Raw genomic sequence first — 26,942 nt, forward strand, 5'->3', positions numbered from 1 at the left:
ATGTGTCACTCTAATTAATGCATAACATTGTAATGCATTACATTTGATACAATTTAATAAGAGTAAAAATGGAATTGCTTAATTAATAAACAATAAATTTAAAGATTGTTTCTTATAAAAAGAACCTTTTTTTTTCTTCAAATTGTTCCTTATAAAAAGGACCGGAGGAAGTAATATATATAGTCTAGATTCATCAATTTTATAATGAATCTAAAAAGCAAATAGGACCGGAGGGAGTATTGTATAAATCCAATTATTATGATTAAACACACACAAAGCCAAACCCAACATCATAGTGAGAATAACTCTTATAACCAACTTCGAATGAAGAGTGGAATAAATTTCACCGTATCATTTGCTCGAAAGTTTGAGATAAATGTGACGGCAAAATTGTGATGTGCCATTTCAAGCAAAATTTTATATTGAATCTAATTAAACATTTTGAATTAGAATTAAACAACTTATTAGTACAATATTAAAAATATATATATAATAGTACATACCTGGAAAAATCCATACTCCTTGAAAGCTTTTAAAATGTCCAATAATGTTTCAGAATAAACATGTCCCCCAAGATCCACCACTAGAATCATCTTGCTGGAAAGTACAAAAATTATGTTGGGTCTACTTTCTGGAGGTTGAACATAACATAAAGGTACTGAGGAATAATGATTAAACCAACTGGAGGCAAAAATCATATTCATGTTCTTTAATGCCTAAATTCACTGAATGTATATAATTGTGTTTTCTATGGTTTTTTTTTTATAAGTTGTGTTTTCTATGTTTATATAGAGTGTAAAGTCATGAAGTTATATTATTCTAATGATTATTGTCTAGTTTCTTTATCTTATTCTCATGAAATTATATAGTGTAAAGTCGATATGAATAATTGTTTTGTAAGAGTTTTTATGTGGATACCCACTCAAAAATGCTCAAAAACTAGGTTTATAAGTTTGAGTAATATGTCACTCATGAATGAATCTTCCAACCATAATGTCTAGTATATATACTCGTCTAGTTCCAATGCTACTTGCCACGACAATTACCGGCCACTTTCACGTCGTACTAGCCTCGTGCTTGTTCAATTTGACTTTCCTTCTCTTAGAGGCCAATTAGGGTACTGGGTTGTATCTCACATATGATCCAAACAATTTTCGATTGGGCTCAAAATATCTATGGTCCACTAATATTAAACAAATCCCTTTTAATCAATTAATTATATTTTCTGTCAAAAAATTCACCACATACCTAAAAAAGTAGTTTTGATTATTAGAAATTCTTGTGTTAAACAAAACTCATTTTCTGGGATGTACCTGGACATTAATCGCAACAAAATGCATCTCACGTGTTGTATGTTGTTGACCTATGCAATGACGTTTTTCTTATGTAAAGAAAGAACAATAGTACTCTATGACCTTACCCTTCTTCAATGGAGAAAGAGACACTAAACTTGCTGAAATATTAGTACTATTAGATCCAAGGGAAAATCGTGTTTGCTATCTCAAAATAGCAATCTGATTCAAATATGTTTTTCTTGTTAATAATTAATTAGGGTGCTAATTTTTATTTTTTTTGTCATGTAGCCTAGTGGATAGAAATTCCACCCATAAGGTGGATAAATGGGATGACCGAGGTTCGAACTTCGGTCCCTGCATATATAATGCAATGTTCTACCAACTGAGTTAAGCTCACGGGACATATTTAAATTAATAGTTTTGGATTATACTTTATTTTTAAAATCTCTGAAGAATAAAGTCTAAATATTTATATTAAAAATTAACAAATACTCCATATTATAACAAAAAATTATCAAAAAATAAAAAACCATATTATAAAAATAAAAAACACTCCATTAATTTAGTTAGATACTATTTGACTTGTGCACATATATTCAGCACCTTTTTATTGATTGCAAGTTTGTTAGATTATTTTGAAAACAATTTAGCTCTATTTTACAAATTTAGACATTTACTTATATTGATACTTTGGTTAATTTATGTGATATGTGATTTAGATCGGTCTAAATAATTTGGTGAGGTTGTGCTTTTAGGAATCATCAATAATATTGGTGATATTATTTGGTATTGTCTTAATCAAACTCATTTCCATAACAAAATTATTAATTTTTTTTCACTGCAGTGAATCATATTTGTGCTAACATCAACATTCCTGAAATTTTTTCAAACTCGACTGGAATTTTTTCGATTAAGGTGCACCATCCTAATGCTCCTAAAATCAAAGGCCTATTATATGTATATATATATATATCCTCTTGTAACCTTCTGACAAATCATGTTATTGTAATCTATTGAAACTCTAGCCACCTTTTCTCTTTGGAATCTCTATTGTTAGCATTTTCCATGAGTTTTTTTTTTTTTTTTTGTGTAATTAAGGTTTATCTTTCATTCATGTGTAATTAGTTTTTCATGTAAGGTTTACCTTTCATTTTCTACGAGTTTTCCATGTAAGGCTTTTAGAAAAATGTAAGGTTTTAATGAGATTGTTGTATTTGTTAGCTCCCACCTGGGTTTTGGTCTAATCTCCAAGGTTTTCTTGTATCTTTTCCCTCTTTTCAATTTATTTGAGAGTTTGCTTGTTTTTGAGGTGAATAAAGGGGTGCCAACATAATTAAGATGTCTTTACTTCTCGTGCTATGCTTTCTCCATTTGCCATTTTAAAAAACAGCATTAATTTAGAGAAAAAAACACTCCATTGACATTTAGATAGAATTGATTTTGAGGTTTGAATCGATTTTCAAGTTAAAGGTGAATTATAACAATTAATGATAAAATCACATTTGTCCTTGAATAAATTTTTTGGAACGCGTTTTTCGAAATTTTTTTGCCTTGAAAAAGAAGTTCATAATGTATTTTCTGAGTTTTTTCCGAATTTGGACTAGAAAAACTTCGAAAAACGCATTCTAAATTCTTATACAAGGGAAAAAAAAAGGAAAAATGGGGGGTATAAAAGAATTACGGGGTGAGAAGAGAAAAATTCCATAGGTTAAGGTTTTGTAACTTTGTGATTTTCTGTTTGTCAAAAAAAAAAAACTTTGTGATTTTCTTCTGTCCATCAACCTTAAAAATGTTGCACCTTTTTTTTTCTTCTAATTGCACGCCTCTTTATTCCCATCTCCCCTCACACCAACATACCTCACCTTTTAAGTTTTTGGTTCTTAAAAATTTATATTTGATTAATATTTTGTTAAAATAATTTAAATTTTTTCGAAAGAGATTTTCATAGCATTCTTAATATGCATGCAAAATTTTAGTTAAAAATGTTAATGATACATATGAATTGACTTAAAAATAGAGACAACAGATACTAACAACAAGCATTTAAATGACTATTGTTTAAAGAAAAAAATTTAAAAGAACTACATGCAGACAATTCAGATAAAAAATAGTCATATATTTTGGTTAAATCTTCTTTATATCTGGACCGTCCGATTTTAATCAGACGGTCAAATTATGATGTTTGTATAACCTGATGGATATGGTATTGAGATTGGCCTAGTCTAAAAATTCAATCCAATCCAAAACAATATCAAATATTCATGTAATATTTTATCATCTAGTTGTACTTACATAACAAGTTCTAACCATCAAATAATTTTTCTTAATCAATTGATTAACCTTTTCTAGCTCAAATAGACTTGGTTACTCGAGGTTCAAATTAGATGCATGAGTTTGGCAATTAAGCCAGATTTTTTAGAATAAGCCAGCACTGTTGTATTTACTCAGTTGCTGTTATTAGGTATGGATTACAGGATTAGTATTCTATACCTTAAAGGAATTTTATTTTTTCTACCCCAACAATTATCTCTTTACCCCAACATATTTTATAATATGCCCATTCTACCCTTATCAAATTTTAGTATATTTTAATATTTTTTATTTTGTCATTTTATAACTTTTTCGGTAGACTGGTCACACCCCCGAAGCACTGTTCCGGTACGTATTTTTTTTTTCGGTATGATAATTTTACCGGAACACTTTTTCATAGTGTTCCGGTTTGGAATAAAAATATGGATTGTTACCGGAACACTTTTCAAAAAGTGCTCCGGTTTGTATCATACCTGCATACTTTTTAAAAACATACCGGCACACTTTCGAATCAAGTGTTCCGGTAGGCAAATTAAGCAAAACTATCCATTGGAACATGTTAGACATTACCTCATATGGCAAATTGTGAGTAATTGTAATTCTGCATAGGATAATTATTGGTTCATCAAACAAGTGATAATAACAAGATAATATACTTTATCTTATTCTACCTCCTTATCTACACATGTTCCGGTAAGCTTCTCTACTTTTCCGGTTTATTAAATTTACCGGAACACTTTTCAAATGTGTTCCGATTTGTATAATTTTAAGATCTGTTTCAATTTTTTTATCGGAACACTTAGAAAAAATGTTCAGGTATTTACAAATTTTCTGAATTTTTTTTTTGGTTTGTTAAAAGTGTTCCGGTGAATCCACAATATTAAAACCCTGCAATACTAGGACCCCAACAATTCAAGTCCCAACACTTTCTTCAAAGATTCTTCCTGCAGAAGATGCAGAGGACAATTTCTTTGCCTGAGTGTATGATCTGATATTATTCTTAACATGTTGATGAAGTGATCTGAAAGTATAGTTCCATCTGCAAACACCAAGTTGATATTTTAATGTCTCTACTGCTCCTATACTTGATGCTACTACCCATGCTCTTGTTGCAGCAGTCATGTTGTTGTTGTACCAATTTTTGAATCTGAATTAGTGTTGATTGCGTGATTTAGAATTGGGAGTTAAGAACTAAACAAGGGGCTTAAGTAAATACAAGCAGAGTAATACTAGGGGCGATTTTGTTTGGAAAGAAATTACTACATCAACAAACCGGAACGGTTTTGGTAAGCTGGTAATAATATAAAAAAATCAGAAATTTCTTACATACCTGAACTCTTCCGGTATGTATTAGAAAGGATTCTGCATATGATACAAAGTGTTCCGGTAAAAATGATTGCAAACCGGAACACTTTTTCAAAGTGTGCCGGTAATATTAACATACCGGAATGAAAAGTACATACCGGAACAGTCTTGCAGTGGTGTAACCAGTCTACTGAAAAAGTCATAAAACGACGAAATAAAAAATAATATAGTAAGATAAGGGTAGAATGGACATATTTTAAAAATTGTTAGGGTATAGAGATAAATGTAGGGGTAGAAAAAAAAAATTCCACCTTAAAGATGGGAGATGAAATATTTAAATCAAATGCACAGCCCACTCCCCGGATCCACCCAAGATTTGCCATTTTAGTGTATGTGTATCTATATTATTTTTCTCTCTTAAAACTGTGTATTTATATTTATACATCATCCGTCCCAAAATATAAGTAAAATTTGGTCAACAAAAGTAAATGTATTTGGTCCAAAATTTTAACCAAATACATCAAGTTACTTTAACTCACTTTTGCTTATATTTTGGAACGGAGGGAGTATATATTTTTTTTTTACCACCAGTATTCGGCTCACTGGACCGACTAATTTAGTTCGGGGGTCAACTATAGCATTAAGTGGTTTCGGCCTCCTCCTGATCGCAGCTGCGGAGGATCGAACCGTGTATTTATATTTTTGATTATTTATAAATTTTTTAATAAATTCTCTTTGAGACGAATTATTTAGGACAATCCAATTCAATTTCTGATTAAAATTTCTATCCGTAAAAAAAGAAATAGAATAATTTATTCCTCTAACAAATTTTCTTAATACCCATAATTTTTTAAAGTTTTATATATTAATTTTCTTAGTTTATTTTTTATTTTTTATTGATCCTTCAAAAAATTTTATTTTTTTTTATTGATGTGTTGTGAGTGTTGAATCTTAAACAAACGATCTAGATTTATTAAATGAAGTGAGTATTGACTCCAAATTTATTGATTTATTGTGATTTGTGAGTGTTGAATCTTACACAAACTACTTAGGTTTATTAAAAGGGTAATGCTAAATAGTGTCTCCGGACACTTGTTAAGCATACCAAAAATAGAAATAAAACATAAAATTAATAATTGTAAAGTAATTTTTACACTTTTAAGATGTTGAATGCACAAATTTCAATACATAATTTCTTTATTAATACGTTTAACTAGTGCTCCGAAAACCCTGTTTAGGATTTTCTTTATTAAAATGCCAGAAAATTTTGAACCAAACAAAAAAAAAAATGCCAGAAAATTCAAAGTCTTCAATAATGAATGTTCGTTAGTTTTATCTAATATGTAAGGGCTAGACAAATCTTACACTATAGTATACACACTTGGTTTTACCAATTAGTTAATAAATGTTATTATTAAATAAATAAAATGTAATATGACATACATTTATCCCATAATAAAACTTAATAATCTAATAATAAGAACAAACTTGTACAAAATAAAAAATTTATCTTACATGTGTATCACTATCATCTATAGAGGAGTATTTATCATTGATACCGAGAGGTGATGTCATGAGATTTGGATTCTACAATCGATAGATTTTAGGCCGTTCGATCTTGATAGGATAGTTTATATGTCATTTCAGAATTTTATATTAAACAAAAATAAAAATTATTCTAAAATATATATAAACTGTTTGATCACTGTACCAAAAAAAAACTGTTTGATCTTAATTGGATATGGTTATAAGTTGTGAAGCCGCGATACTCCAAAAATGACAAAGTATCGTGTCTGATACGTACTCGATACTGATACTCGTCCGATACTTTTTGATACACATATCGAAAAAGTATCGGCAATTAATATTATTTTTTAAAATAAAATATAACCAATATTTATCAGACAATTAATGCTATTTGATGATGGAAACGTAGGAGAGGATGCTGATACAATTCGTATTTTCTCTTAAGTATTGAATGCTAGAGTATGATGTTACCAACTAGTATGTCTTTATTAGCTTTTCTCCTTGTCATGACTTGAACTCTGGACCTCGAACTCCTTAACGCTTAGCTCAACTAGCTTAACCGGTTGAGCTACCCATCTCACCTCTCTTTTTGGGTAGTACTTAACTTAACATATGTAATTGTCACTTGTTTTCTTATTTTGAGTAATTTGAATGCTAATTTTTATCATTATCGATTTTAGTTATGTTTATATATTGTGCATTTATATATTTAATTTTAAATTTAATTTTTAAATAACGTATCCCGGACGTATCGTATCGGGAATTTTGAAAATTTTCTCATATCGTCGTATCGGTATCATATCATATTGATATCGTGTCGCTACTAAGTCACTCACTACATATTGTTCGACTGCATTCAATCCAATTTCAATGTCATGACATAAGATTCCGATAACCATTTTTTGAAGCTTTGATTGATTGATTTTTATAATGTTATGATATGTTGGCATAGTAAGAACCATGCAAAGGCAAGTCATAGCATAAAAAAATGAATTTGTGATGAGGCAATACGTTGTGACATGTTTGGTGCCACATAACAGGACAACAAGAAGAAGAATTGGATAAACTCACGAATTTTCGTTTGCCACTTCTCAGAAAGAGACATTTCTAAAACTTCCTTTTCAGTTTTTGGTAGTAATCATACTTCATTCTTGCCTATTGACACACGCACCTCACTATACGGAAAATGGAATAAAATAATCAAACATTGAAATTCAATTTTTGCTGTTGTGATCGGTGCATTTAAATTCAATTAATCAAATTGTTGAAAATGATTTTCCTATGAGTTTAATATATACATTTTGTCAATGTAAATTAATTTTATACCGATAATAGGAATCAAAGCATTTTTTTTATATCATACGATTGACGTAAGATGTAATATAATGATTTGACAGAATATACTGTTAGTATTGAATGCAATGTATTTTTTTTTTATTACATTGCAATGTAAAATTAGCTTACACTATCTATAAATATATTTTCTCTTTTCCTATTTTAGTGAATATGTATGTAGTATTTTCCCAGAACAAATCTTCTCCAGTCACATTATTTGTGCAGTGAAATTATGGTGATTTTTTTTTTTGAACAAAGCAAAATGAGATATATTAACTAAATCAGCCTCCCTAACACAAGACGTACCGAGGTAGACTACAAAAATTTACAAGAGAGTCAAATAATCAAAAACATATACGAAAGTCATACAAGACCCAAACAAAGTAGAAGACTAGACCACCAGCTATGGTAGTTTAAAGCTAATGTAATACTCGTCGACTTCAACCACCTAAATGAAAACAGCTTGATCTTGTCCAACAAAATATGGGGCATATCTGCTGAGCCTCTGAACAATCGATGATTTCTCTCCGTCCATACAACTCAAACACAAGCAAACCAAATGAGCTGTAGAAAAGATCGACGCGCTCAAGATCCACCTGCTGAAAATGTGAACTGGATAAAGTGATCACACAAAGAAGCGAAGTCCACCAAAAGAATGTCAATCCACGAACGCACTAAATCCCAAAGAGAACCAACAATACCGCAGGATATGAATAAGTGATGGGCTGACTTAGCCTCACCACATCCAAAAACACACATGTGAGCTGTAGGAGATAAAACCCGTTGAGTAACCAGATTCACTCTCGTGGGCAACCTGTCACGCAAGGATGAAAACCTTCAAAGGAACCTGAGGGTGCCAAATGAGATTTTCCGCAACATCCATAGTAACCAAAACATGAGATACCATGAGTTGGTATGCCCCCTAACAGTGTAACATGTGTCAGGATCAGGGTGCCACTGCCACCTGTCCAAAGAAAGAGTCTGCAAGGAAATGTTAAAAAGTAAAGACTGACACTCCCGCAACATCTCCTCCTCCCACACCCTCAAATGTCTCTGCCACTCCCACGCCCCTCCATCTGCACCCCACCCTAAAGCGAACATCTCTGCCACCGTACACGATTTGTTCACCGTCAACTCAAACAGGGGCCCAAACCGCTCGCACAAGGGAGTACCATCCACCCAGGGATCTGTCCAGAAAAAAATCTCTGACTCGTCCCCCACCCTCCTCACAACATGCTCCCCGAACCACCTGCCCCCTGGCTCGCCACCTCCCTCCCTAATACCCACTATCTCCCTCCACCACAAAGACCCCGCTCCGACCTCCGTCCCGAAGTCTGCCTCTCTCAACCCCATACCTAGCTGCCAACACTCTAAACCACAACCCCCGCTGTCCACCAACATCCTCCAACACCACTTGCCCAAAAGGGCTTGATTAAACTCCCGCAACCGCCTGACCCCCAAACCTCCACTCTCCTTAAGTAAGCAAACAATTTTCCAACTAACCCAATAAATTTTTCTAGAGTCCTCACAACCCCCTCCACTCTCCTTATGGTGATTTATTTTATTTTAACATTAACTACCATTAATTAATTAACTAATTAATTACTCGATCAGGCTGTCTATTTTTGCTTCTCCATACCCATTAGTCCAAGCACTTTTTTTTTTTTTTTTTGTGACAAATTAGTCAAGCAAAAAACTACTGGCTGATGATTTTTCCACCATGTTTGATTATGGATGATTTGTTGTCACTTTTGAAAAGGCAATACAACCTTTTATTTTAATATTAGTATTACTTTTTAAACAAAAAAAACATTAAGACTAATTTTTTAAAGTAATTGAGATTCATTTTAAAGTTAACATCTCACAACAAATATTTTTTTTCTCATAAACACCGGTCAAATATCTACTTTATACTTACTATTTATGTTACACTATGTTAATTTTTAGGAGAATGTTAACTCGTGCCCTTAAGGCACATGTTAAGGAAGCAAAAATAGAAATTATTAAATGCTAATTTGTGCATTAATTTTTATTTTAAGAGTTATGTTAAACAATGTCTCTGAAGTACTTGTTAAACATATTAATAAAAAAAAAAATATTGAATATCATTAGTACTATATACAAGACCAAAAGTCTTAGACAAAGGAGAGGAGCTGTAGCCTTCAATGTGGTAAGGAGAAAAGGTGAGATGCTTTGGACAGGTAACCAAGTAAGAAATTCATGTTGAAGAATCGAGAGGTATACATTTTCCTACACTTTTTATTATTATTTAGAAATAGATAAATAAAATGCCTCTTGATTTTTATTATATTAAATGCCTCGAAGGTTTACCCAATATATTACACTTGTGAAAGTGATATGTGTGTGATGGAGTAATGGGTTGGAAACCATTAATAGAAGTATCACCAAAACTGTAAGGCTACCATTAATTCTTGTCTACTATAGAATCAAATTTTGTTGTGTGAAACTACGTGTTCAAAGTTTCTCTTGTATTCTATTCATAAACTTGCTTGAGGTCCACTTTACTTGCCACTTGCTTACATAGTTTAAGATCATTTATTCTATACAACGGTCATTTTTTTCTTATTTTGTGGTTACTTATAATTACATGTTCTTATGATACATGTTATCATTTTTTAAAATTTCCATAGGTTGATGTAAAAGTTTAATGATCTGCTAGACGTATATACATTTGTTGGTAGTCACTTCACTTATTCTATTTTTTTTTCTTTCAAAATGTGAATCTAAATTATTAGGCATCTAAATTAAACGGTCAACTAAAATGGTACCGATCGAGGAACGATTTCCTCGAAAATGGTCATAGGAGAGCGTGAAACCTGCAACAATGCTTAGCGAGGAATTTTTTTCTCAGAAATGACATTGATAATAGACCGAATGGTATTCTATGAAAATTTTCCTCAAAAATGTTGATGTTTTGCGAGAAAAATAGTTTTCCTCAAAAAACTGTTAAAATTCTTGTAGTGTTTGAAAATTCAATGGACAACACACTTGTCCTATATATCATGGAAAATGTTCCTCGGAAACTGATAATATTCTTGTAGTGTTTGAAAAGTTTCCTCGGAAACAAGCAGAATTCTTGTAGTGATAAGACTCAAAATATTAGTTTTTACAGTTGCGTACATAAGATATCTGGTTTTTTAAAAAATATCCATGATAATGTGTGAGTGTGAAAAGAGATTCTTTTCAAGGTTCCACTTTCGGCCACCACTATATAATCAATGAGTTGATGCGTTAATTTCATATAAATTATTAGGGGTTGTTCGAATTATTTGAGTTTATTTACTGTCTATTAATATAAGTTTTGCCATACTATTTTTGAGAAATCATGAAAACAACTTATGACATTTTATTATAAATTTTTTTCCAGCTTATTTTCATAAGATCTTCGATATAACTTATGAAATCAGTTTATAAATAAATGCTTATCATGATAAGTGCTTATGTTATAAGTTTCAAATAAACCGTAGCCAAAATGATTCTATTAATAATTTAATACTAATTATTTTATATTACTATATATGCATAATTTCAATAGTGAATGATCTGGTTGGGCGCCGACAGTGGCATGTGCTGAATGCTGTGTACACAATTGCCTAATTTTATTTTCATTGTTTAAAACAGTTTATTGAATTGTCGTATTTTTATAAGAATAATATTTTGTTTTTAAATTGCTTATTGCAATTTCAAGATACATACTAGTATGTTGAAAAGATGGCTGAATATATTGGTGGGGGACCAACCCAACCTTTGCATTTACAACTCATTTGTGATTACTTTTTTTTTGTCGCATAAACTACGTATCAACTGCACGTAACTGCAGAGATTAATTCGAGTCTTGTAAAATCTAAATGGACGAAAAATTTTCACTAAGAATTTTAATGCTACTACATGCCGAAACCAATAACCAAACCTTTGATTAAAGTAGAAGAGACCTATGCTATCTCATTTAAGCGGGATTATTTGTGATTAAACTTTATTCATCATGTCCTTTGCAGCAGAAAGGTGCAACATTTATGTTTTGGTGGGTTGTTGCTTATCAAAGACAGCCCAGAAGCACATGGACATTGCTCTCTCTCTTTTTACCTTACTAATTGAAATACTTATTTTCATTGGTAAATTTGGTCAAAATAAAATGTCATTCTCCTACCTATTTTAAATGCTACAAGTTCAAAATGTTACAATCTAGCTACTCATTTAAACTTCTATTCCAAACTTGGGTTGATATTCCCATCACTGAGTTCTCATCTCAAGCTGCTCTCAGTCCCCATTTCAAGATAGATCTTTGGTTTAATAATAGGGTAACATAACAGTAATAAAAAAATTCTTGGAGTTTTAAAACAGAAAAAGAAAAATTATTTAATAAAACTTTGTTTACCTCAATTAACATCTATCCATGTTTAGTGCATTCAAAATACACTCCGTTAATTTTATAAATATTTAATATTTGTGAATTTTGTCGTTAGACTGTCTAGAATATTTTTTTTCTAGTCACAACAATCACAACAAATTCGATTAATTAGATCAAAATATGATATTTTGTATTTCATATATAAAATTTGAGATAATGAAAGTGAAATATATTTTCACCGATTTATTTATAAATATAATATATTCAATTTTAATACAAACATTGAAATATTCAAAACATAGTAACTGTTGCTTAAAAAAAATAAAATAGTAACTGCATTATATTTTTACCTTATTTAACCAAAATCTGATTTACATTCATACATTACTTTGTTGGGTTAAAGTTAAATCGTTTCCAATTTGATGTTTATTCTTATCTGTTTTTATTTTATTTTGTTGTCAAAAACCTCCTACCTCTTTAATATAAAAAAGTTAATAAGATTAAATTTACATTCATACGTCACTTTTTTTTTATTTAGGAAATATTCATACATTACTTTGTTGGGTTAATGTTTCCATTTAGATTCTTTTTACCTACTTCTTTTGTCTTAATCAAAATTCGACTATCTCACAAATCGTTAGTTGATTTAGTGTTAATTGTCATTGAACTTGACCGGAAAGACCACATTTTAATCCCTTACAACTATAATCGGGAGGGTCAACACATCGATAACCCTTTGATCACGATGGTTTACAAATTTTTCAAGTTTAATAGTTTAAATTTTCACTAAAATCAAAATTTTACATATTCTATAAACCGTCAGATCTAAATCCAACGGTCATCAATACACTACAACAAAAACATCACAAATTATATAATCCATTTTCCCTTTCCTTGTTATAAACAAAAAGTAGATTATAATGCAATTCAGCCGTGATTTACTTGATTAACCTTTTGTTAATACTAATAAAACCATGCTTAAGAACCTTCTTCAAATATATCAAACTTACTTTCTTTATTCTTTTTTTTTTTTTTTTTTTTTTTAATAATAGTTTGCTAATCATACAAGTTCAGCATCTCAATCAACCAAGAAATCAGGAATGACTTCAGAAGACTCTTGGCATTCAGAAAATCTTGACACCTCATTCTTCACTCATTAAACCGACTCAGTCACAAAAAAAAATTCAGTTTTTCCAAAATCAACATATAGACATAACATAAGTTACAAAACATAGCATTTTCATATTTATCATCATCCTCAAAACATGTTCAAGTCATGGAGCAAGAAAAACAAGATCAAAGCTGTATTCAAATTGGATTTTCAAGCAACTCAGGTATGATGAAAACATAGAAAGATAATTTTTTTAGCCATAAAGATTATTTTTTTAGTCATATGAAACTGAATCTGAAAATGGGGTTTGGCTTAATTGTTTGTTGTATGATAAAAAAAACATGTTTCCTAGGATGTTTGAAATTTACACATGTTTGTTTTTATAATGTTGTAAAAAAAAACATATGTATAGTGTCTGCGGATAGTGTCTGATACTCTGATCTTGTTGTGTTTTTTTTTTGTTTTTTGAATCTATGTTTGGTTAGGTTCCAAAGATGAAAAAGTCTGCATTGATGGTATCTTTGGTGCCAGATGATGTTGGGAAACCAACTGTGAAACTAGAGAAAACTGCTGTACAAGATGGAACTTGTTTATGGGAGAATCCGATTTTCGAATCGGTTAAACTTGTTAGGGATTCAAAATCAGGAATTCTCCATGAGAAAATCTACCATTTCATTGTTGCAACTGTAAGAAATTGTAGCTGCTATTCTATATATTGTTTTGTTCTATACCTAAGTAAAGGTTATGTTAGTTGGAAAGTCTAAATCTTTTTTATGGATCCTTGTAGGGTTCTTCAAAATCTGGCTATTTGGGAGAAGCTTCAATTGATTTTGCTGATTTTTTAGCAGAAACTGAACCGATTACTGTTTCTCTGCCGTTGAAGTTTGCCAATTCCGGCGTAGTTTTACATGTTAGTAACTAGTACAATATATCTCTCTTATATATGGTATTTGATTTTAATCTTATCTACTTTAAAAGTCATACACAATGTGATTTTTGATTGGTTGATAGTATATTCATTTTACACTGACGGTGTTTCAAAATTAATCTCTTATTGACTTCATAACTTCTCACATAAGAATTGTTGAAACAGGTAACTATTCAGAATGTGGAAGGATATACTGCTGAAAGGTGAAAATGAACCATAACATACCAGTTAATTTAACCAGTGCAATTTTTTTCCTTTGACTTTTCTCCTATATGCGCTAAAAATTATATCCAATTTGCAGAAATGGGGAAGATAATGGAGCTGAAGGAATTTATGATGATGGAAGCTTGAAACACCAACTGAGCTATGGCAGTACAGATGGAAGCTTCAATCTTGAAGAAGTAAGGTCTATTAAGATATATTTATAAATAGCGAGCAATTCTATTTAGAGTCTGTTTGAATTGACTTATTTGAGCTTATCCACCGACATAAGTACTTAACTGTTAAAATTGTTGCCATTTTTCTAAACAGAAACTTCTTATGATAAGTTTTTTTAAAAATAACCATTTTATAAAATTATATTGACATTAGTTTTTATTGTTAACTTATAGAACGGGAACTTGGCGAAGAGTAGATCTGTGTATTCTGAACAGAATGCATCTAACGGCATCAGTCCTGCAGTAGCTTCATGGGATGACCCTTATAGCTTCAGACAGGACTCAATGCCTTCAAGAGGAACAGTTGAAGCCAATGCAACACAAAACCAAGTGCATAAGAGGTCAAATACAGGCTGGTCCGTGGGTTCAGCATCAGATGGAAGTTTAGGTGACTGGACAAACAGTCCAAGAGAAAGATTACAAGAGCCTTCAGGCAACGCCACTGAAAATCTCAAAAGCGAAATTGTTTCTCTGAAGAGGCAGGCAGAACTATCTGAACTAGAGTTACAAGCGCTTCGGAAGCAGGTAGAAAAAGAAAGCATCCGGGGACAGAATTTATCGAGACAAATCAATGGTCTCAGAGATGAGAGAGATTCGTTCAAAACTAAATATGAGCAACTCAAATCCCAACAGAACTTCAATAATAACTATAATGAGACCAAAACCTCTAAACCCTTGGAGTCTGATGTTGAAAATGCTAGGCTTCAGTTAGAGGCAATAAAGGAAGAGCTTGTTTATGAAAAAGAAATGAGTGCCGATCTTCAATTGCAACTGCAGAAAACACACAACTCAAACTCTGAACTTCTTTTGGCTGTCACAGACCTTGAAACAATGTTAGAACAAAAGAATAAAGAAATATGTGATCTATCTTCCAAAGAGCATGAAGATGACACAGTTTTAGATCTTTTGCGGCAGAAGATTGCAGAGCAGAATAGCGAAATAGAGAAATGTAATAATCAACGTGAGGAGCTAAGCGAGCTTATAAAGGAGCTCACTTTGGAGTATGATCTTCTTAAGAATGAAAATGCGGATATCTCTTTGAGATTAAAGAAAGATGAAGCACAACACATCAGGTTGCAGAATGAACACTCAGCTTCTTTAGTTACAATACAACAACTTGAATCCCAGGTAAAGAGACTAGAAGAAAAGATAGAGATGCAGGAAGATGAATTTTCATCGTCTTCGGTCTCCATCAAGGAACTTGAAAATCAAGTTAAGGCTTTGGAGAAAGAACTGAAATTACAGGCAGATAAATTCGAAGATGATCTCCATGCAATGCAAAGTGCAAAATCTGAGCAGGAAGAACGGGCCATTCAAGCAGAAGAGTCATTGAGAAAGACGAGGCACAATAATGCTATGGCATCTGAGCGTCTTCAGGAGGAATATAAATTACTTTCTGTTGAAATGTCACGCAAAGTTGAAGAGAATGAAAAGATGATCACAAAAGCAGCTGCAGAAGCTGATGAGTTGCGGGACCACAACAGGCTTATGGAAGAAATGCTCCAGAAATGCAATCAAGAGCTCAGGCTTATATCAGATCAACATGAATCGAAAGCGGAAGAGCTCTTGAAACAAATAAGTACAAAAGAAAAAACAATTGAACAGATGTCGCAAGAACTAGAAGCGAAGTCTAAAGAACTTGAGGATGCACTGAGGCACAGGGATGAAAAGGATGCTACATTTTCAAAGCAAATTCAAATGCTTGAGATCCAACACAATGAAATTAAACAAAGTTTGAAGAAAGAACAAGAGGACAAAGAAAATATGAAGAAACATATATCTCAATTAGAAGGAGAGCTTAAGAAAAAAGAAGCAGAATTAAGTGCTATGGAAAAGAAGCTCAAGATTAACAAAGGACGAGGTGCAGCTATGCATATGAATTTGACCTCAAGAGACAGTGAGGCTTCTAAGGCAAATGTTAAGAAGTCAAAATCAGAAATGCATAAGGTAATAGCTCGGGTACCATACTTCTTATCAGACATTAAGAACATACTTATTGACGTCGCATATTAGGACAGGTTAAAAGGTAGCATCACACTGATGAGTTTATTATGTAACGTGCCTAAGTCATGACTCACAACAAAAAGGAAATTAACAATAGTGTTAGAATCCAAAGAGTTCAGTTTCTAATGATATATAATATTCACACTTTTATAGATATATAATGAGCTTTTTTTTATGTTGGATAGAAAACCTTTGAACTAAACAACTTTGTAGTACTTCTCAGTTCTCACAGTGTGATTCTTCTTATTAAATTCCACTGTACTGAGTGAGAGTGATGATAATATATAAATTGTGCTAAAAGAAATATTTGATCAATCTTTGACTTTAGTGTTGCTTTGCACAAATTATTTGATATTGATGTCCCGGAATAACTCACACTTTTGATATTTGTAACATGAATAGGGAATGGATGCTGCAAGCACTGCTATTAGCAAGTCTGGAGGAAGGTAAAATCAGATTCATTTCTTTCCATCTAAATCCATAGTTCCGTTGAACAGAATCATGAACCCTCATACCATTCACAATGTCATTTTTGTAGTTATGTCTCACATCTCATCCAAGTACTAACTTGTATTATTTTTTGTCTCCTAACATGACAGTGATGGTGAACGCCTTACAAAGGAATTATTGAATGAAGTTGCAGTCCTAAAGGAAAGGAACACCAATATGGAAACTGAACTGAAAGAAATGGAAGAAAGATATTCTGAGATAAGTCTGAAATTTGCAGAGGTAGAGGGAGAAAGACAACAACTTGTTATGACTGTCCGGAATCTCAAGAATGGTAAGAAGAACTAGAATTCTTTGCAGGTGTTGTGTTTCATACCAAACATATACAGGGGTTACAAAGGAAGTAATATATCATGATTACCAGGATGTTGGAACCAAATTTAACCTGTACTTTTTGCACTTTTGTTGTGACCTATTTATTATGTACATCAACTAACAGTTTTTCTTAAACATCATCCGAAATTTGCTGCGCTGCCTGCACGGTCCAATTTTTCGGTTTGTGCAATACATTGGCAAGGTAACCAGGCATGATGTTGGAGCCTCATGTGGGCCACATGTAGCCAATGGTTTAGCATTAGTTTTACATTTTTGGTATGAAATGTAACATATGATGCTTAAAAAAATGTATTGAATTAGAATGTGGACAGAATAAAGAGAAAGAAAACAGACTATGTAGTCTGAAAATAAAATATACAGGAAACTCTGAAGTTACCTTGGTATACTATAGTTTTTTCTTCCGAAAAGCTATCATTAGAAGCCAATTTTAGCAGTTCCCATTTTTATGTTGTACAAAAGACTAGTTTTTGATATCACATACAAAAAACTAGTTTTAAAAGATGTTTGGTTCTTGGTAAATCACTAATACAAATATGTAAAAAAAATTTAGTCACATTTGACAAAATATTGAAAATGTACAAACAACTGGTATGCTGGCGAAAGCAAATGAGGGGGCAGAAAGAATTTCTCTAACTTATGTTGTAATCTGTATATTCATTTCTTCATATTGCATATTTTACAAAAAGAGTTCCAACAAACCATTTCCATAAAGAAATTTAGAGGGATCAAAGAACTATTCTTGAAGGCTTACGCTATCGATTGTCGTCTGACAAGTTGCTCGCGCATCACTAGATTTTGTGGTTGCCTAAAAGGCTCAAACTGATGGCTGAATACAAAAGTAACAATATGAAGAATAGCATGGACTAGAAGCAATAGGGTTTGTATAGGCTAATGAACATGTTAGGATGTCATCTCTGTTATCATTTCTCTTAGGGCTTATAAAGGAGCACATTCCAAAGTTTCAAGCCAACACAGTTACATGTTTTATGATCTAGCTTCTCTTAAGTTATTTTCTTTAACGTATAAAAAGTTGTTTTGAATAGTTTAACATTAAACTAAGTTTTTACCTAGTCACAAACCACAGCTTGGCAAGATTATCTAAACTGTTCCAATAGTTTACTTATAAAAACAAATGCAGCAAGGTTGGTCCCTCCAATTCCAAAGTTAGGAGTCTTGAAAAGTAACATTTTTCTAACTGCAACATTATTTATTTGAAAAGTAACACAAAATAGTTGCAAAGTTCTTCTACTTAATTCTTGAATTTCTGTTCTCTTCCCTTAGCCTACCATTTGGCAATCAAAAACTAGTTCTAAATTATTTCCATCATTAAAGAAAAAGAACCAAACTAGACACTTGTATTACCATATTAATATCATACTTATCATCAGTTGTCAAATAATTAAAGGAGCCATTAAAATAATGATAGAGTACCACTTATGTTTTTCTCTCTTTCCAAAGAACCAAAGACACTTGTACGGTTTCATCTATACATGCATACTCACTGTACAGGAGCAGTTTTGTCTTATGACAAAGACAGCCAATTCTAGGACTCCACGTACACAAATATACTTAACAGGTGTCAAATGATAATTATATGTCGGTTATATGACACGTGTCTCCATATTTTTTAAATTCAAAACTGTGACATGTTTCATGCTTTTTTCCCCCTATATATAAAACAGAAGCTTGTTCTTCTCTATCAAACCAGTTTCTTTCTTCTGTTTATTACAAATTTACAATCATGGATTCAAGAATTGTTCATAGCCATGTGCAAGATGAGAACGAGGAACAAAACTCACATAACATTGAATCACAACAAGGTACGTATGATTATATATATAATATACTTTGAAGTTTCTTATGTTTGAAACAATTTTTCAACTTTTATTTAATCTACATTGGATGCAGTTACACTGACACATGGCGTAGAAGAGAACCAATCTTCTGATCATGAGAAGAAGTCTGTTCTGAATAAGGTGAAGGCAAAGGCTAAGAAAATTAAGGACACAATTAAGAAGCATGGTCAACAAGTACTTGATAATGGTAATGGACATAACAATCAAATTCAGCATACTCCTGATGATGATGATGGTGACTTGGATGATGATAAAGAAATTGTTCAAGACCGAGAACTTAATCAAGTACCAAGTATGTTCTTCCCTACATTATTTCAATTTATTTCTATTAGATTATACTAAGATTCAAGGACTAGTAGTACATTGATTCCATGTTCACTTATGAAATAGAATCTGTCATTTAGTTTCATGAATCAATGAAACAGACATCAAACACAATACTGACATGTTGACACTGATACTAATTTGAGAAATGGAAGTAACTAATTGTAATCATATGTGTCGGTGTAGTGTCTGTGTGAGAGACACTAGAAACGTCTTCAATCTAAAGGGTTGGGATTACATAGGTTTTAAATACTTATTTTAAATAAATTCTACAAACTTTTGTTTCAATATCAAAAGAATTTTGAAACTTTTTGATCATATATGTTTTGATGTGTACAGTTTATGACAGTGAAGATGTTAAAAGTCCTACATCTACACCTGAATCTGAGAAAGTTGAAAATTTAGGAAATTCAGGAATTGATATTGAAGGTACAAAAGTTAAGGGAGAAGAACCATATCATGATACACCAGTTGAAGGCGATTCTTTGATCACTGAAATCAATCAAAACATAGCCAATGACCAGGCCAAAACATTTCCTGTGGAAGAGAAGCCAGAGCAATACAAGGCCAATTTGGAGAAGCCAGCAATAGTCTTTGAGGAATATCCTCAAAAACAAGGAATTAAAACTGAGGAATATACTCTTCCAAATTATCAAATCAATCATACTGATCCAAGTGGTGCAGGTTTGTTTTCAAATTTTACCCTCAATTTTGGCATAAAAGCGTGGCGTTTGATTGAACAATTTATTTTCCATTGAGATTAATACTTTTCATGTGTGTTGGCTTACAGAAAATGATGAAATCAAAGACAATATTAAACCACTTGAAGAATCTCTTGAGAGAATAAATGTGCATGATGATGAACCAAAACTTACCAAAGAACCAAAAATCCAGTCATCTGTTGCTGATATTAAATACCCTCCTGAGGCATATACTCTTCTTGATGATCAAACCAAAGACACTCATCCAAATGAGGAAGGTGCGTATGTCAATTGAACGCATTTTCAGATTTTTTGAACTCTTCATTACGTACCTATCAATATATCAGTGTAAAATTTGAAGACATTTAATGCTCAGTTTGATAAAATCAGCACATAATTGTGTGATTTGTACATAATACTTTTCATGTGTTGGCTTACAGGAAGTGATGAAGTAAAAGGCATTACACCACTTGAGGAATCTCTTGAGAGATTGAATGTGCATGATGAGTCAAAACCTACCACAGAACAAAAATTCCAGCCATCTGTTGCTGCTGACAATGAATACCCTCCTGCTGCTGTTGTCAGTCATGATCAGTTTGTGCCGGACCTCTCCGATGCAACAAAAACTCAGAATGAATATCCTCAAGAAACAGCATCCACTGATATCAATAGAGACTTTGAAATTCCCTCAGAAACTAGAGAACCTTTCAACAACATCACAACCACTGCTGATATACAACCTGGTTATGAAGAATCAGTGAAGACACAACCAAAGCACAAAAGTTACACAGATGAAATTGAAATCTCACAACCTGCAGAAGAAGTTGATACAACTATCCGTCCTGAAGATGATGAAGTTTCTAAGCTTGGTATTGATGAGAAAGGTGATGAACAAAAAAGTGAGAATGGAAAGAACATTGGTTATTCTCTTACTGAGAAATTGACTCCAGTTTATGGAAAGGTTGCTGAGGTAGGAAATGCAGTGAAATCCAAAGTTTATGGAACTAATGATGGAAGTGAAACAAAAAATGGGGACAAAGGGGTCACTGTGAAGGATTACTTGGCTGAGAAGCTAAAGCCTAGTGAAGAAGATAAGGCACTTTCTGAGGTGATTTCAGAAGCTTTGCATAAAGGGAAAGAAGATCCACTGAAGAAAGAGGATGGAAAAGTGGATAGTGAAGTTGAGAAGTCTGAGAAAGTGTTTGAAGATAGCAATGTGAATAGTCAAGGAAAAGGTGTAGTTGGCAAGGTTAAGGATGTTGTTGGCTCTTGGTTTGTAAAATCACCACAAGGTAATAATTTTTCTAGTTGATTTTGCAAAATGTTGTCTTATAATATATATGATATGATATGATTCTAATTTTGATGGTTTTGTTATAGGTGGAGGAAGTGGTGAAGATTTATCAGAGAATAAAAAATCTGTTGGAGAAGTGGAACAAGTTGTGGATGAAGGAGGAAAACAAGAGTAATCCAATTGAAGAACAAGTTTTAGTTACCTGAATAAAGTTTTCTATATATATATATATTTGTGAAGTGATTATCCTGTTATTATTTGTAATTAGATAGTTTGTTCATGGTGGATTGATGAATCATGTGGAAGCTATTATGTTTGTAACTTTGTATTGTTGGAATATTTTATTTAATTATTGTGTCAATAATATTATTATTTGGGAATATATCTTTATTTAATTATATTAGCTAATTATTAATTGTTAGTCTTAAATATTAATTGATTAGCGATCAAATTAAGTAATTATTAATTAAGTAATAAGGATAATTACATTTTTTAATAAAGCTTCACTTAAAGTCACAAGGCCAAATTTCTATGACCTCCAAATTTAACACTTACCACATCACTTTTGATATTTTTTAATATAGTTTGCAAACCATTCATCACTCTTTGTTCCACTGTACAATGGTTGAGTAAGCTACACAAGATAATACAAGATCCCAAATTCAACCATTAAAAAGAAAGTTTAGGCATCCTCTATTTTAGAAAAGATGGTAGATCTCATTTTAGGTGGTTTTGGTCATGTTCATGTATGGAGAAGACCCTCTATTGAAATATTTATTTATCCACACCCTAATCATCTTAATCTATTTTTAGCCATTAAAAAAAATAAAAATTTAATCTATTTTTAAAATTTGTAATGCATGTTTTAGATTTTAGATCCAGTTTATCATTTTCAGTAATTCAATATAGTCAACTACACAACAGCAGGATAAGATTATTTAAGGATAAAAGATATTTTTAATCTTCGTAAAATTGGGGAATTTGATGGTGATGAAGTGATCGTTCTTCATTATTTTCAGATTTTTTCTCTTTTTCATTATTATAGCACTCTTTCTGAAAAATTATTTTATAGAATTTGAATTATAGTACTCTTTTTAATAGGCCTAACTCAACTAGTAATAGTGTCGTCGTCAAGAAAAGAAAAATTAGTAATAATGTCAATATTGTTAGACTTAATATTTTCATTCAAGTTCAAATTCGACACATCGCAATTGTATGATTCAAGTTCAAATGTGTCGAATTTGAACTTGAGTCATACACTTTTCTAACTGCAAGATTATTTTGAAAGTGACACACAGAATAACTTGAAACAACCAATAACAATTTCTAATGTCGGTAGACACCCCTAAAATAAACTTATAATTATTATCCAAAGTCATAAAAGAATATTATCACCATAAATTCATAATTATTACTATTAGTGGATATCACCATAAAGGAAGGACCCTTGTTGTTGAGTCACTGTCCTTACTCGGTTAGTAGTACCTCTTTCCACACACACCACAGGAACAGTTTGTCTGCTGATCGACATAGACAACCAATTATAAGACTCCACGTGTCATAAACAAAACTCAACAACTGTTAAATTATAGTTATACGTCGGTTATGTGACACGTGTCTCCATGATATCAAATGCAAAGTTGTGACACAGTTTCATGTTTGTTTTGTTTCTCTATAAAGTGAAAGCTTTTGTTCTATTACATTATAACAGTTTCTTTTCTTCTGTTTCTTTCAAACTTACAATTATACTTTACAATCATGGATTCAACAGTTGTTCATAGTCATGTGCAAGAGGAGAATGATGAACAAAACTCACAAAACATTGAACCATATCCAGGTATGATTATATCATATGAATCACATTTAGTTTGAAGCAAGTGTTGAAGTTTTTAAGTTTGTAACAATTTTTTCTACTTTTTTTTAATCTATTTTGGATGATGCAGTGACACTGACACATGGACCAGATGAACATACTGAGCCTGAGAAGAAATCTGTTATGACTAGGGTGAAGGCAAAGGCTAGGAAAGTTAGGGACAGTATTAAGAAGCAACTTGATCATGGTAATGGAAATAGCAATGAAATTCAGCATACTGATACTCCTGATGATGATGGTGACTTGGAGGAGGAGGAGGAGGAGGATAAAGAAATTGTTCAAGACCCACAAGTTCATCAAGTACCAAGTATGTTCTTTTCTACATTATTTGCAATTAAGATTGTTCTAGAATTCAGGGACTAATACATTCCATGTTCTCTTGTGAAGTAGAATTTGGCATTTTGTTTTAGACTTTGAATCAGTGACACACATCAGACACGACACTGACATGTTGACACTATACTAATTTGAGAAAATGGAAGTAATTGAATGTAACTATATGTGTTGGTGTCATGTCTGGCGCACACATCAGTCAGGTCTTCAATCTAAAATGTCGGTGTTAGATAGATTTTAAATACTTATTTTTTAACAATTTCTACAAAACATAGGTGAAAAACCTCATTATAATCCACTAGTTGGAGGTGCTTCCTTAACCACTGCAATCAATCAAAAAAATGCCACTGACAAGGCTGCAGAAGAAAAGCAAGAGCAGCGTGAGGCCAATTTAGAGAGGTCAATAGTTTCGGAAGAAGAAGATTCTCAAGAGAAAGGAAGTAGACCTGAGGCATATACACTTCCCAATTATCAAACCAAAGACACTGATCCAAGTGGGGAAGGTTAGTAGGTCAATTGGAAGATTTAATGCAGAATTTGATTAAATGAGTACTTAATTGTGTTGATTTTTTAATTGAATTGAATCCAATTATACGTTTTGGTGTCAGTCTGTCAGACACGTCTTCAATCTAAAGTGTAGGGGCTAGTTTTAGATACTTAAAATTTTTTACAAACTTTTTGTTTCAATATAAAAAGAATTCTGAATTTTTGTATATGTTTGGATGTTGTACAGTTTATGACAGTGAAGATATTAAAAATGCTACACCTACACCTGAATTTGAGAAAGATGGAAATTTAGGAAATTCAGGAATTGATTTTGAAGGTACAAAAGTTAAGGGAGAAGAACCATACCATGATACACCAGTTGAAGAGAATGACCAGGCCAAAACATTTCCTGTGGAAGATACGCCTGAGCAATACAAGGCGAAGCCAGTAACAGTCTTGGAGGAATATCCTACAAAACAAGGAATTAGAACTGAGGAACATACTCTTCCTAATTATCAAATCAATCATACTGATCCAAATAGTGCAGGTTTGTTTTCAAATTATACCTTAATGTTTTGGCATAAAAGTGTTTCTTTTGATTTTAGCCACGATATTTGGTCTAATGGTAAGTTGTTTAGGTATTATGTACGAGATTTTAGGTTTACATAGTGGCTTCCGATGATACTTACCTTAGAAATTTACATCGAGATTAATACTTTCATGTATGTTGGCTTATAGGAAGTGATGGAATAAAAGACATTACACAACTTGAAGAATCTCTTGAGAGAATAAATGTGCATGATGATGAGCTAAAACCTAGCACAGAAACAACAATCCAGCCATCGGTTGCTGACACCGAATACCCTCCTGCTGCTGGAAGCCATGATCAGTCTGTGCCACACTTCTCTGATGCAACAACAACTGAGAACGAACATCCTCGGGAAACAGTCCCCACACATATCATTCGAGACGATGATATTTTGGTGGAAGATTCTCAAGATCAAGGTAACATTTTGTTTAAGACTTTAACTTTCATTCACCGTCAACAAATCATAACCAATTATATATCTGAATTTAGAGATAATTACGATTGAAGTCAAATAGTTGTAACGATCTAATGCTTATGAATGATTGGCAGTATAAAAAAAACCTTTACACCAACGGTGTATATAGATTCAATTAAAATAATACAAGTCAATACTCATTCATTTTGTTTTACACTGTGATTCAATCAATTTTTGGTGTTAAGATAAAATGTGAAATTTATTCTTGTTAGCTCCTCATGACTATGACAATTTATTTACATAGTGATTAATACTTTTACGTGTGTTGGCTTACAGAAAGTAATGAAATAAAAGACATTACACCAGTTGAAGAATCTCTTGAGAGATTGAATGTGCATGATGATGAACCAAAACCTATCACAGAACAAAAAATCCAGCCATCTGCTTCTGCTGCTGACACTGAATACCCTCAGAAATTCACTGATGTAAGCCATGATCAGTTTGTGTCACGCCTGTCTGATGTAACAGAAACTCAGAATGAATATCCTCAAGAAAAAGTATCCACAGATATCAATAGAAACCATGAAATTCCCTCAGAAACTGAAGAAACTTTCAACACAAACACAAACACTGTTGAAAATCAACCAGATTATGAAGAATCCGCGGAGACACAACCAAAACACAAAACTTACATAGATGAAACTGAAATCTCATCTGCAGAAACAGCTGATAAAACTCTCCTTCCTGAAAGTTATGAAGCTTCTAATCTCGGTAATGATGGAACTACCACTGGTAGTAATAATGATGGAGCTGAAACAAAAAATGATGACAAAAAAGAGGATGGAAAATTGGATAGTGAGGTTGAGAAGCCAGAGAAAGTGTTGTTTGAAGAGAGCAATGTGAATAGTCCAGGAAAAGGTATGGTTGACAGGGTTAAGGATTATTATGGATCTTGGTTTGTTAAACCTGAGGAGAATCAATCACCACAAGGTAATTCTTTTTGCAGTAGATTTTGCAATATGTTACTATGTTTATATTATATGATTATGCAAAATGTTACTGTGTTTCTATGATATGATTCTGATTTTGATGTTTTTATAGGTGCAGGAAATAGTACTGAAGACATATCAAAGAAAAAAGATTCTGTTGAAGAAATTGTCAATTTTGATGCTTTAGGTACAGGAATTAGTGCTGAAGACATATCAAATAAAAAAGATTCTGTTGCAGAAGTGGAACAAGTTGTCAAAGTTGTGGATTAAGAATGGATACAATGGTAATTCAATTGAAGAGCAAGTTACCAGAACAAATTTCTCTATAGCATAATAAATTATTGAAGTGATTCTGTTATTTTTTTCTTTCTTGACAATAAGTGATTATGTTACTTGTAAGTAGATAGTTGTTCATGGTTCTGTATAAGTTAAATTTGTATGGCTGTATGTGGAAGTTACTATATGCTATTGTTGAATTACAAAGAATGTTTTCATATATGATTGTACTATGCCTTTTTATTTTAAATAATCAATAGTGAAATTTAATACTACATGCTAAAATGTGTTTTCATATCTATTTTCTGGTATGTTGCAAAAACAAAATTTATAGTTTCTTGT

At 32.2% G+C, this 26,942-nt stretch overlaps 3 protein-coding genes across 4 annotated transcripts; all 3 read left to right on the forward strand.

Annotated features, from left to right (window-relative positions):
* Window positions 1-13,046: 13,046 nt before the first annotated feature.
* LOC123902667 (intracellular protein transport protein USO1) lies at window positions 13,047-17,849 on the forward strand. The gene is made up of 8 exons (XM_045952446.1): window positions 13,047-13,475; window positions 13,738-13,938; window positions 14,040-14,162; window positions 14,346-14,383; window positions 14,482-14,581; window positions 14,792-16,564; window positions 17,024-17,067; window positions 17,221-17,849. Exons 1-8 carry the CDS (start codon window positions 13,407-13,409, stop codon window positions 17,414-17,416), a joined length of 2,544 nt encoding a protein of 847 aa, XP_045808402.1. The 5' UTR covers window positions 13,047-13,406; the 3' UTR covers window positions 17,417-17,849.
* Window positions 17,850-19,152: 1,303 nt separating this feature from the next.
* LOC123902668 (low-temperature-induced 65 kDa protein-like) lies at window positions 19,153-22,019 on the forward strand. 2 transcript variants are annotated; one of them, XM_045952449.1, is made up of 6 exons: window positions 19,153-19,284; window positions 19,373-19,612; window positions 19,984-20,328; window positions 20,435-20,623; window positions 20,804-21,637; window positions 21,726-22,019. In XM_045952449.1, the coding sequence occupies exons 1-6, from the start codon at window positions 19,206-19,208 to the stop codon at window positions 21,812-21,814; spliced, it is 1,776 nt and encodes a 591-aa protein (XP_045808405.1). In that variant the 5' UTR covers window positions 19,153-19,205; the 3' UTR covers window positions 21,815-22,019. The 2 variants fall into 2 exon arrangements, with proteins under 2 accessions (XP_045808405.1, XP_045808404.1); XM_045952448.1 differs by having other exon boundaries at window positions 19,154-19,284; window positions 20,786-21,637.
* Window positions 22,020-23,299: 1,280 nt separating this feature from the next.
* LOC123902669 (uncharacterized protein DDB_G0283697-like) lies at window positions 23,300-26,820 on the forward strand. Its single transcript, XM_045952450.1, has 7 exons — window positions 23,300-23,476; window positions 23,583-23,819; window positions 24,121-24,348; window positions 24,579-24,878; window positions 25,070-25,336; window positions 25,672-26,325; window positions 26,437-26,820. The coding sequence occupies exons 1-7, from the start codon at window positions 23,398-23,400 to the stop codon at window positions 26,592-26,594; spliced, it is 1,923 nt and encodes a 640-aa protein (XP_045808406.1). The 5' UTR covers window positions 23,300-23,397; the 3' UTR covers window positions 26,595-26,820.
* The last annotated feature ends 122 nt before the right edge of the window (window positions 26,821-26,942 follow it).

The sequence above is a fragment of the Trifolium pratense genome, linkage group LG1 (genome assembly GCF_020283565.1).
Source record: "Trifolium pratense cultivar HEN17-A07 linkage group LG1, ARS_RC_1.1, whole genome shotgun sequence".
In the NCBI taxonomy this organism is placed as follows: Eukaryota; Viridiplantae; Streptophyta; class Magnoliopsida; order Fabales; family Fabaceae; genus Trifolium; species Trifolium pratense.